General features: G+C 45.6%; 2 protein-coding genes across 5 annotated transcripts in view; one reads left to right on the forward strand and one right to left on the reverse strand.

Annotated features, from left to right (window-relative positions):
* SPPL2B (signal peptide peptidase like 2B) overlaps positions 1 to 14,637 on the reverse strand; it is a 36,862-nt gene extending 22,225 nt beyond the window's left edge. For all 4 annotated transcript variants that reach the window (XR_012584515.1, XM_074566143.1, XM_074566145.1 and 1 more), the window contains exons 1-4: positions 14,507 to 14,637; positions 5,359 to 5,478; positions 3,337 to 3,519; positions 2,705 to 2,794 (exon numbers count right to left, since the gene is read on the reverse strand). Coding sequence is in view for 3 of the 4 variants with exons in the window: in XM_074566143.1 (XP_074422244.1) it covers positions 2,705 to 2,794; positions 3,337 to 3,519; positions 5,359 to 5,478; positions 14,507 to 14,563 (450 nt within the window). In the remaining variant the exon portion in view is untranslated. The remainder of the gene's footprint in view (positions 1 to 2,704; positions 2,795 to 3,336; positions 3,520 to 5,358; positions 5,479 to 14,506) is intronic.
* A 23-nt stretch (positions 14,638 to 14,660) lies between these two features.
* On the forward strand, positions 14,661 to 19,163 carry LSM7 (LSM7 homolog, U6 small nuclear RNA and mRNA degradation associated). The gene is made up of 4 exons (XM_074566147.1): positions 14,661 to 14,779; positions 15,120 to 15,210; positions 16,787 to 16,858; positions 18,079 to 19,163. The coding sequence occupies exons 1-4, from the start codon at positions 14,726 to 14,728 to the stop codon at positions 18,219 to 18,221; spliced, it is 360 nt and encodes a 119-aa protein (XP_074422248.1). The 5' UTR covers positions 14,661 to 14,725; the 3' UTR covers positions 18,222 to 19,163.
* The last annotated feature ends 384 nt before the right edge of the window (positions 19,164 to 19,547 follow it).

Raw genomic sequence — 19,547 nt, forward strand, 5'->3', positions numbered from 1 at the left:
AAACAGGAGGAGCTGGAAGCCATGGTACAGCAGAAAAACTATGATGTAGTTGCCATCACAGAAACGTGGTGGGATGACTTCCATGACTGGAGTGCTTGCATTAGATGGCTACAAACTCTTCATAAGGGACAGGCAAGGAAGGAGAGGAGGTGGGGTGGCTCTGTGTGTTGGGGAGCGTTATGAATGTCAAGAACTTAATGATGGTGACAATAGGGTTTAGTGTTTATGGGTAAGAATCAGGGGGAGGACCAAAGCAAGCAGACGTCATGGTGGGAGTCTGTTATAGACCACCCAACCAGGATGTAGAGGTAGATGAAATATTCTACAAGCAGCTGGGAGAACTCTCAAGATCACTTGCCCTTGTCCTGGTGGGAGACTTCAACCTACCAGATATCAGCTGGGAATACAACAGAGCTGAGAGGGAACAGCCCAGGAGGTTCCTGGAGTGTGTTGGGGATAACTTCCTAACACAGCTGGCGAGGGAGCGACTAGGGAAGGAGCCCTGCTGGATCTGTTGTTTGTAAACAGGGAAGGACTTCTGGGGGATGTGACAGCTGGAGGCAGTTTTGGGCATAGTGATCAGGAAATGATAAGAGTTTTCGATTCTTAGAGAAGGAGGGGGGTCAGCAGAACTGCCACCATGGACTTCTGGAGGGCAGACTTTGGTCTTTTCAGGAGCCTGTTTGACAGAGTCCCTTGGGAGGCAGTCCTGAAGAGCAAAGGTGTCCAGGAAGGCAGGACAGTTTTCATGAAGGAAGTCTTAAAGGCGCAGGAGAAGGCCGTCACCATGTGCCAAAAAACAAGCTGTCAGGGAAAAACACCAGCCTGGCTGAAAAGAGAGATATGGTTACAACTCAGGGACAAAAGGAGAGTTTATGGCCTTTGGAAGAAGGGGCAGACCACTCAGGAAGACTATAAAGCTGTTGTAAGGCTATGTAGGGAGAAAACTAGAAGGGCCAAAGCCCAACTAGAACTTAACCTGGCTTTGGATGTTAAGAACAATTAAAAAAGTTTCTATAAATACATTAGTAATAAGAGGAGGACTAAGGAGAATCTCCATCCTTTATCAGATGAAGGTGGTAAGATAGTGACAAAGGATAAGGAGAAGGCTGAGGTACTTAATGCCTTCTTTGCCTCAGTCTTCAGCGGTAGACTCAGTTGTTCCCTGAGTACCCAGCCCCCTGAGCTAGTAGATAGGGGCGGGGAGCAGAATGAAGCCCTTGTAATCCAAAGAGAGATGGTGAAGGACCTGCTCCAACACCTGGACATACACAAGACTATGGGGTCAGATGGGATCCACCCAAGGGTACTGAGGGAGCTGGCAGAAGTGCTCACCGAGGCACTTTCCATCATTCACCAGCAGTCCTGGCAAACCAGGGGGCTCCCAGTTGACTGGCGTCTAGCAAATATGATGCTCATACCCAAGAAGGGGCGGAAGGATGATCCGGGGAACTACAGACCTCTCAGTCTGACCTTGGTGCCTGGGAAGGTCATGGAACAGATCATCCTGAATGCCGTTATGCGGCATGTGAAGGACAACCAGGGGATCAGGCCCAGTCAGGGCTTGGTATTGGGGCCAGTTCTCTTTAATATCTTTATCAATGACCTGGACCAGGGGATTGAGTGCACCGTCAGTAAGTTTGCAGATGACACCGAGTTAGGTGGGAATGTTGATCTGCTGGAGGGTAGGAAGGCTCTACAGAGGGATCGGGACAGGCTGGACCGATGCGCTGAGGCCAAAGGTGTGAGGTTCAACAAGGCCAAGTGCCGGATCCTGCCCTTGGGTCACACCAACCCCATGAGCGCTCCAGGCTGGGGGCAGAGTGGCTGGAGAGCTGCTGGCAGAAAAGGACCTGGGGGCGTTGGTCGACAGCTGTGTGAATATGAGCCAGCAGTGTGCCCAGGTGGCCAAGGAGGCCAACAGCATCCTGGCCTGTGTCAGGAACGGTGTGGCCAGCCGGACTGGGGCAGTGACCATCCCCTGTACTGGACACTGGTGAGGCCCCACCTCAAGGGCTGTGTCCAGTTTTGGCCCCTCGCTACAGGAGGGACATTGAGGTGCTGGAGTGTGTCCAGAGACGGGCAACGGAGCTGGTGAGGGGTCTGGAGCACAAGTGCTGTGAGGAGCGGCTGAGGGAGCTGGGGGGGTTCAGCCTGGAGAAGAGGAGGCTGAGGGGAGCCTTCTCGCTCTCTGCAACTCCCTGAAAGGAGGGGGCAGCCGGGGGGGGTGTGTGTGTGTGTGTGTCTGTCTCTTCTCCCAAGTAACAAGCGATAGAACAAGAGGAAACAGCCTCAAGTTGTGCCAGGGGAGGTTTAGGGTAGATATTAGGAAAAATTTCCTCACTGAAAGGGTTATCAAGCATTGGAACAGGCTGCCCAGTGCAATGGTTGAGGCACCATCCCTGGAGGGATTGAAAAGACAGGTAGACGTAGTGCTTAGCAATATGGTTTAGTGATGGCTTTCGTCAGAGTTAGGTTGATGGTTGGACTCGATGACCTGAAAGGTCCCTTCCAACCTGGGCAATTCTATGATTCTAATAACCTCCAAAGAGGACTGCATTTTTTTTCCAAAATGTAATAATGTAATCTTCATGAGTACAACTCTCTATAGATTCAAAGCTTTTAAGATGGACTTCAAATACTGTTGAGCAGTGACTCATTTAAATTTGATAATATAAATCCAAGCGTTTGATATCAAGTTTACCTTGCCAATATCTAACATATCAGTATAGCTGAGCAGAGCCACAGGAATATCAATCTCTTCATATTGACTCCGGTTACCCCCAGGAGGAACCTGAAAGACAGTTAAGACCAGGTAAGAATATATTCATTTCTGCAAATAACTGAAGTAGTATTTTGGAAAATATTCTAGAAAGGAACACAATAACAGCAAAATCTCAAAGTCAAAATGTATGCCCACTTCCAATAAAACGTAAGTCATTAAAGACTGTAACAGCAAAATGCAGCAACCAAACTTCAAGCAGTATCTTTTGCACATCAGGGTCATGGTTTTATGACTGATGTGTGCCTCTAGTATTGACTACAGTATTCAAAACTACTAATTTTACAACACATACACTAGTGATGCTCCAGCTGAATCTAAAGTACCAGATTCACCATGCTCTAGATCTCACCGAACGTAGTTGTATGAGTCAAGAAAACAACCTCCTCCTTTGATTCCAGTATTTTATATGACATAAGGACAATTCTGAGCCCTGTATATATACACATATTACTAAAAGAGGAGCATCGAGTACCAGCAACGAGCACCAAAGACAAGACAATATTTAAAATCAGAGGAGTAACAGCAATATAGAAAGACAGAAGGAGACTTACCAGTCTCTCTCTACTAACAATCAGCAGCCCACGAGCTCCATTTATTTGAGCAAGCCTCACTTTCTCATAGAAGGTGCAATTCCCTCGCATCACCATGGGGATTTGATTATTAAATCCCCCATCGGGTACATCCGAAGGAGAACACAAAACGGATGCTGTCTGATCCTGCAGTTGCAAGAGTGACTGAAGAGAAAGAAATTAGTTAAATACCTATATATAAAATGAAATTATAAAGAGTCAAGAGCAGAAACCACAGAGTTTCTAAAGGGTAATTCAGAACTTTCAAGTAATAGAGTGATCGAGTATTCTCGGAAAAACTTGAAAGCTGAAACAGTGCTGCCCTCTCTATTACGTAGGGTGCTGCTTTGCTTCACCTCATCGTACAGAATTCTGCTGGTAATAAAATTTGTGTTATGATCTGAACCTGCATTTTGTTTTCTTCAGCACTGCTGCTGTTCTGATGCACGCAGGATACAGGAGGAGCAGAGCAAAGTGTTACAATTGCTAGGTTGGCACAGAGCGGCAGACTGAGATGATGTATAGTTTGAACAACTAGAAATACAAACACAGGCAGGGGTATAGTAAAAAAGCATAGGCAACAAAAATAAACTTCCAATTTGAAACCAATCGTATGCAGTTAGCTGAGATTTTGGATCCTAAGCACGTGGATACTGGATTCTAAGCTGCTCCTCTCACTGCTTGTGATTCAGAGATGTTGCAGGCCTGCCCCAATTCCTTAGTTTTGGCCCTCCTCAGACCCAAAGACACCTACTCTGGTATGTTTACAGCCCAAACACAATTCAAGGTTTTAGAAATAACACCGGCACAAATTGTTCCTTGCAAAACCTGAACAACAAGAAGCATCTTTGCCCAGTTCTATTTTTAAGTCACCCAAAAAATGCAATTGTCTACCAAATAACTGACTGTTGGTGCGAGCTGTGCTGACAGAAGCAGCTCACAGCCCCACTCTTGCTAGGAGTTGAGCTGTTACATTTCAGAAGTGTCAGGGTAAAGTTTTAACCTGAAAAGCTGACACGTATAAAGCTTCGCATTAGAAATCCACAGCTACGTGATACAATACCAAATAATTGTATAACCGACTCTACTGTTTTAGGAGGCAAAGGTAAGGGTCAAGCTGTCAGTAGCTCCAAGCTTATTCAGAAAACTGCAGTCTCCAACCTGGCTCCTACTTCAGAGACAGTAAAATGTCTCTACACACACTTCCTGGTTGTCCAGGTTTCAGGAAAGCTTACCAGCTCTGCCAGAGCGTCACCCAAACGCAGAGTGAGCTCAGGTTGGTGCACTGCATCACCTCAGTTAATAAATTGTATTGCTGCAGTACTGGAGGCAAGGAGAAGGAGGAATAATATGAAAGAAGGGAAAGGTGCTCAACTGGTAGATTAAGGAATACAATGAATAAAATGAGCAGAGCATCAGTCAACTACTTCACATCTTCCCCAATTAGTAGCTCATTCAAAGTGTATTTGCTGATTTCACCATTCAGGGACAGTAACTTTTTCTCACAGAATAGAGTGAAGAATTGACTCAACAGTCAGCTCAAAAGGCTTTGGATAATGCAGCAAAAGCTCGGATCAAACCAGGACAGCTCGACACTGTGACTGCTTATTCCTACGCTTGACAGAACTAGGAACCACTGAGAAAGCACTACAGATCACAGCTCAAGGCCATGTGGTATCTTGTTGTATCATTCTGACACACAAGAACTCCTTGCCAACCACAGGTAACTGCCGTTTTAATTTAATTGATCATGCTGTGCAAAAAGGAAGCTTTTCATTTTGAAACAGAAATAGTAATTACCTCTGCACGCTGCTTGGAAAAAGAACATTGCCATCATTGCCTAGCACTAGCTGGGATGATCTTAACAGATAAAAATATTTACTAAGTAGAGCAAACAAAGCAGTTGCTTAAAATTCTTCTAATCCAGGTTAGAAATTATAAGTTTCCCTGTAACAAAGGCATTTTTGAATACATTGCTCTGTCTTTGCTTGACTAGGTACTTACAGCTTTACCCAGATCGTGTGGCAAATGGGCCCACTGAGAGTTGAAGAGGATGCAGTAGTCTTTTCCTTTGCTGCTCCCCTTCTCTGAAAGGACGTGTACCATCCCATACTCGCAGTACACCTGAAAACACAACAAAAATTTCACTACAAGAGTTTCAGGTCACATGAAATATCAGAAGTGATGGGTATAACTTGCTGTTGACTTGCCTGCTTTGTATTTTAAAGAAGAACAAAAGAGTCTACAAAGTTTCAGTATCTGCGCAGGGCGTACAGTGGAATTTGTTATTATTTCAATCATACTTCAAACAAAGAATTCAGATACATTAGGCAGATTCCCTCCTACGCAGCAACTAGTCAAAGAATCAACTGAAACCTCATTGAATGTTACTGAATGTGTTTAACAAAACAACAAAAAACCAAAAACCCGAGCAACCAACCCCAAACAACACAGCTAGAATGGTGCGTACATGTATATAACCAGAGCAATAGAAAGAAGCTGCATTACTCCAGAACAGATAACAGAGCCAGAATAAGAGGCCTGGTCCCTACCAACTCCTCCAAGTACAGCCTGAAGTAACGATCAATTCCAGATTCACACCTCTCCGAAACTCAGCCTTAAGCACCTTTGCTGTAGGTCTGACAAGACCCCACAGCATCATTGGCTCTCTTTTTTATGTCCTAAGTAGCACGTGCAGATTCTCAAGACCACATACGGCATATACTCTTCCCTGCTTCAGTGACCAGCAGTCACTGCTGTCAAAACTCCAACAACACTTGGTACAAGAAGTGAATATTACATATCTAAGAGTTATAATTACAGGACTGTAATGGGTCTGGCTGGGATGGAGTTGATTTTCTTCATAGTAGCTGATACGGTGCTGCGTTTTAGACCTGTGACCAAAACAATGCTGATAACAAACTAATGTTTTAGCTGTTGCTGAACAGCGTTTGCATGGTGTCAAGGCCTTCTCTGTTTCTCACTCTGCCCCCCTCAGTGAGTGCGCTGGAAGCTGGGAGGGGACACCATCAGTCAGATGACTAAACAAGGAGATACTCCATGCCATATAACATCATACTTGGCAATATAAAGTGAAAAGAGGGGTTTTTTTTAAGGAGGTTAACCACCTTTTGCTCAGGAACTGGCTGGGAATCAGTCTACTTGTAGGAGGTGGTAAGCAATTGCCTTTGTATCACTCATTTTGTTTTCTTTCTTCTTCTATTTCTCCTTTGCTTATTAAACAATTTTTATCCCAACCCAGAAGTTTTCTGGCTTTTACTCTTCCTTTCTTCTTCCCTCAATGAAGGTGGGAGGACAGGTGAGCGAGCAGCTGTGTAGTGCTTACCTGCCTACCAGGGTTAACCCACAACAAGGTCAGAGAGGCAGAACATGACAGCTTCACTCCAGTTGTTTTTAGATAAAATCCCTTCCTTAACTTGAATAATGAGCTTTGGCCACATTTAACTTGATGCTCAGCCTCTGGAACAGAGCTGAGTTGCAGTGGAAGGACCATCTGAACTCTACACCCAAGTCCAGCGCAGGCTGCAGTCCTGAGCTGAAGAACTGGGAACGCTGCCCTCAAAGCCGTGGGTGCACCTCACTCACGGTGAGCTGCAGGCTGGGTTCAAACAGAACAACCCGGCCTACCTCTCTTTACTCAAAGCTCTCTTAAAACGGTTACTAATTCCTCAAAGCTTCAAGAGGTTAAAAAAAAAATAAATAAAAAGACTCCATGCAAAGCCTGAGTCTTCCCCTAATCAAGGCATGCTTGTGGTACAAGTTATTCCCAGTTGATACGCAGCCTGGCTTCAGGTTGGAGCTACATCAGCCTTTACTGCAGCTGCCTCCACACCGCGAGCAGCCCAGGGTAGCACGAATAATCCGAGTTGGCTTAATCACAGAAATGTCACAATTCTCCTGAAGAACTCCAGGAAACTGAAGTAACAGAACCCAGATCCTGTAGGAATTTGGAGAAAGAGAACAAGGACTAAAGACTATAAAAAGACGATGCCAAGAGCAAACGCAAGTTATATCTGTACAAGCTATTATATAGTCAGGAAAAAATTGACCACACATTAAAGGTAGCATTCTCAAAAGACTGTTTTAGCCCAGTGATTTGGGAATCCAGTGTTTAGGAATACCAAACATTGTTAATGTAACTAGATTCTTCCGATTATAGTTTCTGTATTCCAAGACCATTTGCTTCCTATTGTAAGGGGAAGTTTCTCCATTTTATTGGCATTGTAATTGAAAATAGTCCTTATTAGTACTAAACAAATTTCAAAGTGCTAAATATATATATATATAAAAAATAAAAATTTGAAACATGTACAAGAACCGACCTGGCTCTCACCTTAACTAGTCACACATTTTGTTTCTGGTGAAACACTAACCATTCATTAGTGACCTCATGGCACAGGATGAGCAGAGACCATCAGTTTACCACTGCCACCAGGTTCAGGAAAAAAAAAAAAAATCTCCAAAAAACCCCCCCAAACAAAAAAAACCCTCTCTGTCTTATCTTTCTACCATCACCCTTCATGTCCTACTGTCCTCTACCCACAGATCCAACTCCTCCCTTCCCAATTTCAGTGCCTCTTCCTCCTGTCCAGCGCTCTTAAATGAAACTGGTCATTGCCTGAAAACATGTTTAATTGCTCTATTGCTCCATTTTAATTTTCCCCAAGCAAATTACTTTGTGCCTACCAGAACTGTTGAAACCTTGTTCTGAAGAGAAACACAACGTAACATCCCTAACCGCTTTTGCTACTGAATTAGACAGAAAGTTGTGGCAGACTAATCTGTCAACATCTAGTTTAACATTCATGAGCTAAACAGACTAACGATTTGATAACGATACAGTTACACTCTTACAAATACATCTTACACATTTGTTTCCCCAGGTAGCAGCTGGGAAACAAGATGCTAAAGACAGCTGGGGGCAGCAAGTCATGTCTTAACGTGTTTGTTCAAAAATCCATTAAAAGTATCCATCATTCTCATTTCTCCCTCTTTATTTCCAACCCCACTGCACAGAAGTTACGCTGCACCCCTAGGAGACAGCAGGGTAAAAACATGATTTGTGGAACACTTCAAAGAATCGTCCTTTAAACATAAGCCATCTCCACACTGCCTGGAGGATAAACGATGCCATTCTACTGCAAGATGTCAGCAAAGCAGTAAAGAAATATCATCCTAAAAACCTACAGGAGGTAGAGATTTTTATATTTAGCTCTTTTGTATATAATTGGTCTTCAGTAACTTACGCAGCAACTTTTTCCTGTTTTTTTTTTTTTTTTTTAATAACATTAGCATTCATTAAGTGCTCTGAAATCTATTACGTTTGTCCTGAAGCGTGCTAGACACGGCAGGTTACGCTGTTCATTTCAGTGCAGATTAAAGCAACTCAGGCAAAGTGCAAGTTTTCAAGATAGAGCTATTCGTGGAGGAAGGGAGACACTATTGTGCATATGAGGTAAGAATGCGTTTAGCAAAAAACTCCAATGATTTGCCACAGTAGATTTTTTAACTCTTATCTCAGCTATCCAACCATATCAACAAAAGGAAGAAGTACTGAAAAATAATCCATTATTATTATCTTGGACTTTACTTTCAAGAGTAACAAGCCACACAGATCCAAATACAGGCACAGACAAAGGACCAGAACAAAAGTGTTTCCTGCTTATTGTTACAGGATCTGACTGGGCTTAAAAAAACCCAACCAAACAAAACATTGAGTAGATCGGTTTTGAATATTACATATATGATTGCCTCCAAAATTTGCAGGCAGTTTAGCAGGACCTAGATGTCTGTAATTGAACAGCTTTATGCATCTGAGAAACAATCAACCTCTACAGTTAAAAGTTTTATAAGACATAAGCTACACCTCTTGAAAACAAGAGAAAAAGAATAGGGTGTGCTGCTACATTTCCATTTAGATAACCATTACTGGAACTCCATAATAATTCCCAGATGGCACACTGAAGACAATAATACACAATTACGCTTTCTGAGCGACTTAATGGATGTTCTTTAAAGAAATATTAAGGGAGTAAAAGGTTCCTAATGTGAAATGCTCAAAACATTTTAGAAGCCATGTGTTTTTGTGTGCCAAAAGCCAAGTAAAAATCAAGGATGAGAGGAATTAAAAGGAGTATGAGCAGGTCTAAAATCAAAAACGGGTGTACAGAGTTTTAGAAAGTCCATGGAGAATAGAGTCTGTGGAGAATATAGATTAACAGACATTTTTACAAAGCAATTATCACTGAGCATCAAAGCACGGTTCTGAAGGCTGTTAACAGCCACTACAAGTTTGTTCTTATCCTCCCACCTAAGCAGAGCCACCGGCGTCAGAGTTTCTTGTTTAAGTACCACAGGGCTTTGATGCTTCCAGTTGTGTTTATACTTATGTCACTAGGTATCAGACAACAAAAGTTCAAAGCGGTGCAGCTTATGCACTGGGATGGTGGCAACATTTATGAAGGTTTTTAGTTCCTAGGGATCACTCCATATCCGAGATTAACCCACAAGAAAGTGTAAACTCCTGTGCAGATCCTACACAATGCCCCAGGGCTCTTTTCCAAGTGTTTGGATATCAAGCCCAGCCTTTGTCAAACAGTGACAGAAAAACAACAGCTGTTGTGACAATACGGTGTTTTGTGATACTTGCTTCTTAGAGTACATATGATTTAGAAAGCACTACAACAAGCTTCAATAGGAACAAGCTCCCTCGTTTCAAATAGCTGGAGTAACTTCTCCACGTAAGTAGGGTATTATCCATTTTCCCTGTATTAATAAGGAGAGAGTATTTGTATTTAAACATTGATTGGTGACATTTAAACACCGATTGACTGATTAAGCATTGTTTGGTGACAGCCAACATGGCTTCACTAAGGGCAAATCATACCTGAAAAATTTGGTGGCCTTCGAGATGACATTACAGTGTTGGTGGATAAGGGAATAGCAATGATCTGGAATAGCAATCTACCTGGACTTGTACACAGCATTTGACGCTACCCCACATTGGCATCCTTGCCTCTAAATTGTAGAGACATGGATTTGATGGATGGACCACCTGGTGGACAAGGAATTGGTTCGATAGCCGCACTCAAAGAGTTGCGGTCAACAGCTCGACGTCCAAGTGGAGACCAGTGACGAATGGCATTCCTCATGGGATGCGTCTCTGTCATCAACATCTCTGTCAGCAACATGGATGGTGGGATTGAGAGCACCCTCAGCGAGTTTGTTGATGACACCAAGTTGTGTGGTGCAGGCGACATGCTAGAGGGAAGGGATGCCATCCAGAGGGACCTGGACAGGCTGAAGAAGTGGGGCCACGTGGACCTCATGAAGTTCAACCAGGCCAAGTGCAGGGCCCTGCACCCACGTCGGGGCAACCCCCAGCACAAACCTGGGCTGAGGGATGAAGGGATGGAGAGCAGCCCTGAGGAGAAGGACTTGTGGGTGTTGGTGGGGGAGAAGCTCCACACGCCCCAGCAATGTGTGCTGGCAGCCCAGAAACCCCCCGCAGCCTGGGCTGCATCCCCAGCAGCGTGGGCAGCAGGGCGAGGGGGGGATTCTGCCCCTCTGCTCCGCTCGGGGGAGACCCCCCTGCAGTGCTGCCTCCAGCGCTGGGGCACCAACAGCAGAAGGACACGGAGCTGTTGGAGCGGGGCCAGAGGAGGCCCCGGAGATGCTGGGAGGGCTGGAGCCCCTCTGCTGGGAGGACAGGCTGAGAGAGCTGGGGGGGTTCAGCCTGGAGAAGAGAAGGCTCCGGGGAGACCTTCCAGCCCCTTCCAGTCCCTAAAGGGGCTCCAGGAAAGCTGGGGAGGGACTCTGGAGCAGGGAGAGGAGCCATGGGATGAGGGGGAAGGGTTTGAAACTGGAAGAGGGGAGATTGAGGTGAGATGTGAGGAAGAAATTGTTTGCTGTGAGGGGGGTGAGCCCCTGGCCCAGGTTGCCCAGAGAAGCTGTGGCTGCCCCATCCCTGGTTCAAGGCCAGGTTGGCCGGGGCTTGGAGCAACCTGGGCTGGTGGGAGGTGTCCCTGCCCAGGGCAGGGGGGTGTGATTGGATGGTCTTTAAGGTCCCTTCCAACTCTAACCATTCTATGATTTTATGATTGTTACCAAACAGATCATGTCACAAGCAAGACCTCTGCAAAGCTGGACATCTGCTAGAATCATAGCTTTATGAAGATTTTTGTGTAATTAACACAAAGGGAAGTGTTTCATATAAAGCTGCAAAACAAGGGAATGGTTTTCAGACAACAAAAGCGTAAAGTCTGAGGGCACAACTTAAGAGGCAACTGAGCCAATCTAATTGTTTGTGGCATTAGAAGAGAATGCTTGTTTGCTCTGAACCTCATCAGACCCTTCCATGGTTTATTTAATGCATTAAAAGGGCAGAACATTCCCCAGCTTTTTGGTGAGTGGGTTTTTGTCATGTCGGTGAATTAATGCAGCTCAGAGACAAGCACGGGGGCTTGCAAGTTAAATGACGGAAGAAGGTGGAGAGGAGGAATTCAGCTCACTCATATTTGAAGAAACTACAGTGAGAGTGACTGAGCCACTGCAGTGGCTCGTTCTCGTTTGTTCCTCCCTGCCTCTGTCCCCACACTCACCTGGACACCCCATACACTTTTCCCACTTTCATTAGCTGTGAGATGATTTAGTCACCTGAATCTCAGAGAGGTTTAACAGACACTGGGAGCTGTGTTCCTTGAAGAAGGAGTGAACGAGCTATGCCTACTCTTACAGTACATACCACGCAAGACACAGAGCACGAGTTCCCAAGAGCTAGGGTGCGTTCTTTCCCATGAACTGCACTGAACGATTTGGAGACCATCAATAGCAGACAGCAAATTTGCACACAAAGAAAACACTCCTTCAACAAGCACTGTGCAGTGGAGAGAGGTCCATATTCATAATACAACAATTCCATGAGACTAAACTGTCAGCCACCACCGTAATGCAGAATTTCAGACAGTCTTTTAAGCTCTTTGGACCTACATCACAGAGCGCTCTAGTTTTAAATACAGAAACCATCACCTCAACTCAATGTTCTGCTGAAAGCTACTGCAGTGAAGACCAGCTAGATCCAACACGCTCACTGCAGATCACGGTACTGTATTCTTCGTTAGTGAAAGGCTCACGTATATCTGCTATTGTTACAGGGCAACTGAGAGGTAGCAATACCATGAAGGAATGGTTAGAATGAGAGGGAAGTTAAACAAATCGTGAGGACTCAGATACCAAAGCAAGTTCTTTTTGCTGCTGCAGCAGGCCTGTTTCAGCACTCCGACCAGCCTGTTCAAAGCTTGCTCCAGCGCGTTAGCGCTATTCCACTGCACAAACATACTGAATGACTTGCTTACAGAAAGGAAGTACGCTGCAACGTATAGAGCTGAAGCCAAGATCTCCAAGCGTCCACCAGTGGACTACCTTACCTGCTGCCCTTCCACATTGTGGTGTGCTCACCTTTTCCAAACTGACGGATCAAACTGACTCTATGCCAGTCATTGACCCATTCTTATATGTTATTAATTTGTGGGGCCTACGCTGGCACTACCAGTCCACTTGAAGCATTAACAGAGATGCCAAAATGGGACATATGGGGAATAAGGAAGGGATGTTGGAGAAAAATAAAAAGGGGGATGATGGAGAAATAAAAAAAGAAGTAGTTAACCAGCAACTAGACCGTTCTGTAACTAAAGATCACTGGCAAGGATCTGGTAAGGAGACAGGTATGGAAGAGGGAAAAATTAGACTGTCAGGTTAAGATGCTGCACCAATAATACTCAAGAAGACATAGTACTCTCTATATTACTTAACAAACACTTAAGAACTTAAAATGACACTTCAAGATTTTCAGAACACAAAACACCTGAACTTAAAATACAAAAACCACGTATCATGCAATGCAATAGCTAAAAATCCACTTCCTCCTGTATCAGGATTACATGCATACTGTCACACCCTTAAAAATTTATCCCACAAAACTTATTAACATGGCAAATAATGACAACGCAAGACTCAAGACATGCTATGGGGTCAAGTTCAGCACAAATCCCCTCTCTTTTCTGCTGGCTGCCTTCTCAGAGTGAGTTTGTCAGCGGGGATGAACCCACAGCCAAGAGCCACCCCTGCGGCGAGGATCCCAGCCCCAACCCCAGCCACTGGCCTGCACGGCCTTCCCGAAGGGCTGCCTGGAGAGGGCTGCTGCCCTGACAGGGACCCCGTGTTTTAAGAAACTATGAGGAATACGCTGTGAACTATGGAAAGAAAAAGAAGAAAAATGCCCAAACAAAATCCAAATATATATATATATATATATAAAAACAGACTGAGAGAGTTGGGGCGGTTCAGCCTGGAGAAGAGAAGGCTCTGAGGAGACCTCAGAGCCCCTTCCAGTCCCTAAAGGGGACCTACGAGGAAGGATGGGGAGCGACTCTACATCAGGGAGTGTAATGAGAAGACAAGGAGTAACGCTTTCAAACTGAAGGAGGGGAGATTTGGATTGGCTATCAGGAAGAAATTCTTTACTGAGAGGTTGGTGAGGCGCTGGAACAGGTTGCTCGAGGGAAGTTGTGGCTGCCCCATCCCTGCAGGGGTTCAAGGCCAGGCTGGAGGAAGCTTTGAGCAGCCTGGGCTGGTGGGAGGTGTCCCTGCCCATGGCAGGGGGGTTGGAACTAGATGATCTTTAAGGTCCCTTGCAACCCCAACCATTCTATGATTATAAATGCTGCCAAATGGCGAAGGACACACAACACAGACGTGGGCCTGCAGCCTGGGGTACGAACGCTGCCCTTCTTTCCTCCAGGAAAAGCGGTCGCAGCTCGGTCACTGACGCCCCGCAGAGCGCTCCCCCTCGCTAGGGAGGGCTGAGGCCCCCGCCCGCTGCTGCCGGGCAGCCCGGGCTCCGCTCCGCACCCTCGCGGGCCGGGAAGGGCGGCTCTCAGCCCGAGAAACACTGCCCGACCAAGCGAGGCCACCAGCACTACCACAGGCCCCGCAAAGGCCCCGGACCGGCATCGGGCCGGCGCCCGGCTCTGCCCGTGATCGCTCTCTGCCCGGTCGCTGCCCGCCATCCCAGCGGGGCTCCTCGCCCCGGCGCGGGGCCCAAGGAGCGGCCGGGGCCGGCGCAGCCACTCACCTGCGGCAGAAAATGCAGGAGCAGCCAGACATGGAGCCGGGCCGGCCGCACCGCCATACCGGGCCCACTGCGCCGCCGCCCGCTTTGTTTCCGACCGGACCGGGTCGGGCCCTTCCGCACCGGGTACCAGCGGCCCGCCCCGGAAGCCCCGTCCCACGCTCGTGAGGCGCTGACGGGCCTCGCCGAGGCACAACGTCACTTCTGTCGGCGGCGAATGAAATGGCGAGCGGCGGCGGCGGCGGTGGTGGCGGTGGCGGCGCCGGCAAGATGGCGGTGAGGACCGTGGCGGGTGGCTTCGCCTGAGGAGGCGACCGGGGGCCGGCCCGGCACCCCCGACCGCGGCCACCCGGGGGGGAGCCCGGCCCGGCCCGGCCCGGCCCCGGGGGTTTATGGCCGCGAGTGGCTGTGCCGCACAGGCCCGCGGTGCCCGACCGGTCAGCCCGCTCCTCACGCTCCTCCTTGGCGCGGAGCCCCGCTTTGGTTGCTCTCCGTAGCCACGGTACACCGAGCGTTATAAAAAGGAGCGTTATGAAGCATCGGTGTAGCCGGGGGGGAAGGGCGAGGCGGGGGAGGGTTCCGTTGAACTCAGGTCGCCCTCGCTCCCCTCCTGTAGGACAAGGAGAAGAAGAAGAAGGAGAGCATTTTGGATCTCTCCAAATACATCGACAAAACGATCCGGGTGAAGTTCCAGGGCGGCAGAGAAGGTGAGCCCAGCCCGGCGGGGATGAGCCATGTGCCGCTGCAGCACGAAGCTTCCTCGGCGTTCTGGCGCGTTTCCTCGCCCTGCGCCGCCCCGCTCCTGGCTCCCGTGTGCTCACGCTGCTTTTTCTCAAGGAAAGGCAGCGAGTGGCTGGTGCTTTTATTTATTACTGTTTGCTCTTACCGGTGTGAAGCTTATGTCCTTTAACTTTTCCGCTAATCCCCTGGCTGCAATTTTATCTTTGTGTTTCAGCTGTGCACCTCTCTTTCATCTCCTCTTATTAGTTTTCTTCAACTGTGTTGTTTCTTCTGCCTGTTGTGGTTTTTGGGTTTTTTTTTTTTGGTTTTTCTTTTGCACTGTAAAGGGTGCAGCAAAGAAACATTTATGGACGTTGCGATTAATACACCTCTCATCCCTTTCATCTCTCAACATCCTAAATACGCCTGGCGTTCATAGATTGTTTCAATATATTTCACCATGTCATTCCATCGCTCTCGAGGCTCTTAACGTCGTTGTTTCCCCCCCCCTTGCTTGCTCCCCTGCCGCATCTACAGCGATCCGTCCCGGTAGCTCTCTGTCCAGCCGATAGTGCCACCTGCAGAGCGCTTCTTTGAAAGTTAACAGCGTGCTGCGAGGGAGATGCTCAGCCGAAGCTTTTGCAAAGCAAACTCGGTGTGCTTTTAAAAAAAATCTCATTTAAAACTCCACAAGGACTTGGTGCTTACAAGGCTTTGGAAATTACTTGGACTTCTTAGTGATAAGTGTGAGTTTTGGGGTGGGGGTGGGCTGGTAGTTGTAGTTTTTGGGCAGTTGACAGTTCCCCTGAATCTAGCAGTTTAGATTTTCTTCTCAAAAACAAACAAACAAAAAAATCATTCCAAGTTCCTTTATGATCTTCATACAACACCTGGGACTGTATGAGTCTCCACTTTGATTTGGGATGTTAGCAATGATCTTAATGCTGATAATTAACAAGTATTTTTCCAAATTGGGAAACCATTCTGTGTAGTCTTGTGTTTTATGTAGTCTTGAGGAATCATGTTCTTTTTTAGGACAAAGTGCTTGTCTGCCTACAGTGCATTCCGATGTAAGCAGAGTTTATGCTAAAGAGATTATGTTCCAGGAGGACACCTGGAAGATGGGTTTTCTGAAGGAGGCACTTCAAAATATTGTAGTCTTGCCTCATTTTTTGCCATACCCCTTCGCTTATTTGGATTTGGGTTTGTGGTTTGGGTTTTGGTGTTGTCTTTTTTTTTGCAGTGTGACTGACATTGATTTGTTATGATGAAATATTAAAATGCCCCTGAAATTGGCTGAAAAAAATGTTAGTGTCTTGAAGAGCATTTTGAAGAATTGGTTGAAAAACCTGTAAGTTTCAGTTGGCACAACACGAAGCGGGTTATTGTGCATTTGCATTTTCATTTTCATAAAGAGGGCACCGTTTAATATCTCTGATCTCATTTGCTTGATAGCCTTGCTTGAAAGGAGGCTGGAGAACTGAATGTGTCCTTCGTGCAGTCTTGTGTTGCTGTTTATCTGGTTTGGTCTCTAATTATTGTTTTGTGTGTGGTCTTCTATAGCAAGTGGTGTCTTGAAAGGATTTGACCCTCTTCTGAACCTTGTGCTTGATGGTACCATTGAATACATGCGAGGTAAGTGATATGCTCTCTGTGTGAAGCTTGCTTCCCCCCCGTCCCCAAGAGTAATTTTCTTAACAGAAATCGTGCAGCTCAGAGAGTGAGTAACCAGAAGCTGCAGGTTGATGTCATCCGAGACATGTTTGTCAAACTGAGACATGTTTCTGATAACGAAGTTGCAAAGAAATGGATAAGGTAACAGAAGTTAGGTTAAGGACGTTCCCTGTGGTAGGACATTTTTAGTCGTCCTTGCTTGAGCTCCTCTATAACTCGTTTGGCGCTCTTGTCTCTAAAGCTTGAATGAAGTAGCGCGTGTCTCTTCAGATAAGGCCATTGCCTTTGTTTATGCTGGTGAAGGGTTGCCGGTTTGCTCAGAGCAGGAAAAGCATCTCAGTGAGAACGACTCTCTGACTGTCATAAACTCTACTGTAAATGCAGTTTTTGCGCTTCTGTGGAACTAAAGCCTTATGGCTTCTTAGAGCTAATAGAGCTGCAGGGCTGTTTTTTTTTTTTTTCTCTCTATTTGTTTCTTTTTCCCATTCAAGGATAAATACTCACATTTCCCTTTCTCCTCTCTGCAAAAAAAATGATCATATGATAGGACAGCGTCTTTAAAGAGTATTCTTTTGCCTGCTTACAAGGAAGTATCTGCAGCTTTAATTTTGCTTTTAGAAGGGAGTTTTAAAAGATTAATGTAGTGCATTTTTATTGAACGTATTGAGATCTGAAGGAGGGTAGAATTGGCTATTCCTGTGTTGTTTATCTGTGTGTCCCCATCCACAGCCTTTTTTGGCTCAGTCTGGGAACAGACTGGTGCATTCTGTACTTAGTGCATTTTGAAGTCAGAGCCTTTTTATGATTTGCATTGATCCCAAAATGTTTACCGATAATGGCATTTGAACTGGCATCAGGAACTTTTTTAATCACTTGTATGTGTGCTTTTGATTATATGAATGAAAAGGCCTTTGGAGTCTCTAAAAGATAAGTGTTCCACTTTGCATGCACAGTGAAGTTCTTTATTGCTCACTGTGGCATGTGCTGCTTTGAAAATTAATAAATCAGTAATGTCTTGAAGACATCAGATATTACTGCTGCATCACTTTTATAGCCGATGTGTTGAGTAAAACAATGTAGAGATGCTTGGAAAAAAGAACGTATGTCTGCCTTTTGAAGTTGGTGGAATTTGGTTTCTTTTCCTTACGTTGTCATTGTAACTGTGGCACTCTGCTTTTCAGATCCAGATGATCAATACAAATTAACAGAAGACACACGTCAGCTGGGACTTGTGGTCTGCAGGGGGACTTCTGTGGTTCTTATATGTCCGCAGGATGGAATGGAAGCTATTCCAAACCCTTTCATTCAGCAGCAAGATGGCTAATGCTTTCTTTGGGTTCTCTCTGAAGACTTCCAGGGTGCAAATCATCGTCGAAAATTATCAGTGTGTGAGGAGGTTCCTGTTTTGGGGGAGGAGTTTGTATGTGTGTTTGTTAGTGTAAAAGAATGGTCGACTTTTATTTTTGTGGCTTTCCATAAATGATGAGAGGATTGGGCATGGTGTGTAAGAAGTAAGCTCTGATTTTTATTTTTTCCCCCAAACAAATGTGTAACTGCATTGTTTAGAGCTGACAGAGAGAATATACTGTCATGGAATTGTCTGAGACCTTCTTGATCTTGTGAGATTTGAAACCACCACATAAAATTAGTAGAGAATGCCCTGATGAACACTGGTTATATTATTTACATTTTTGAATACATTAAAAATGTATTTAATCTAAAGCCTACATACATTAGAACACGTTTCTTTTCCTCTTAGGTGTCAGTACTCAGCTGGGCAGCGTTGTGTTGTAGTCTTCCTGCTGTGGAGTTCAGTCTCTTGCCTGCTTGCTCTAGTGCATGCAGGAAAATGACTTTCCTTGGATAGTACCTTGTCATCACCTTTACAAGCTGTGTAACTAAGAAGATCTTTTCTAGCACTTGTTCCAGATCTTACGGGCTGTGACCTGTGTGTCAGAAGGCTTCTGCCCTTTCTACAGAAGGACTGGACTAGCTTCTAGGATGATTCTTGGCTGAGTGACATGAACTTTATGGAAGTACTATTCAATACTTGGAATTTTAGGGGAAGAGTATTTAAGATCCTGATGTTCAACTGTAGGCAGTGTCTGGAAGTACTGTATATTTTTTTTATATTGTAGCTGTCCACTTGTGGTTCTGCTTGTTATAACTCGATTTGTAAGTAAACATTTTCATTTTTTTTATACTGCAGAAATAGCAAGATTTGAGGAGTTTTCAGTGAATAAACAGAAATTGATGCGTTCCTAAATGTCTGGTTTTTAGTCTGAAGAAGTGCTCTACAGCTGAGACCGCAGTTCTCCATGGTTGTTGATCTAAATGAAATTTGTTCAGGAGGTTTTAAGCCCAGCAAAATCAGGAGGGGACAAGATCAGAAGCCGTGTTCCACTCTTAAGACAGGAAATTGATGACTTGTGCATTTCTGTTAGGCATTTTGAAGACTCCCTTGTAGAGGATATGTGCCTGTCAGCTGTATGTAACCTGCTTCTGCCACCTGCTTTTCCTGAGGACCATTTATGAGGAGGCTGTGGCAGAGTGAATCGTTTTGGTGGCAGTAGCGATCTTGTTCCCAGAGGCTGTCAAGAAAGTGTGCCAAGGGCAGGTTTATTGTCTGTTCATTTTGGCAACACCGCCA

This window comes from Larus michahellis, chromosome 23 (genome assembly GCF_964199755.1).
Source record: "Larus michahellis chromosome 23, bLarMic1.1, whole genome shotgun sequence".
Taxonomy (NCBI): domain Eukaryota; kingdom Metazoa; phylum Chordata; class Aves; order Charadriiformes; family Laridae; genus Larus; species Larus michahellis.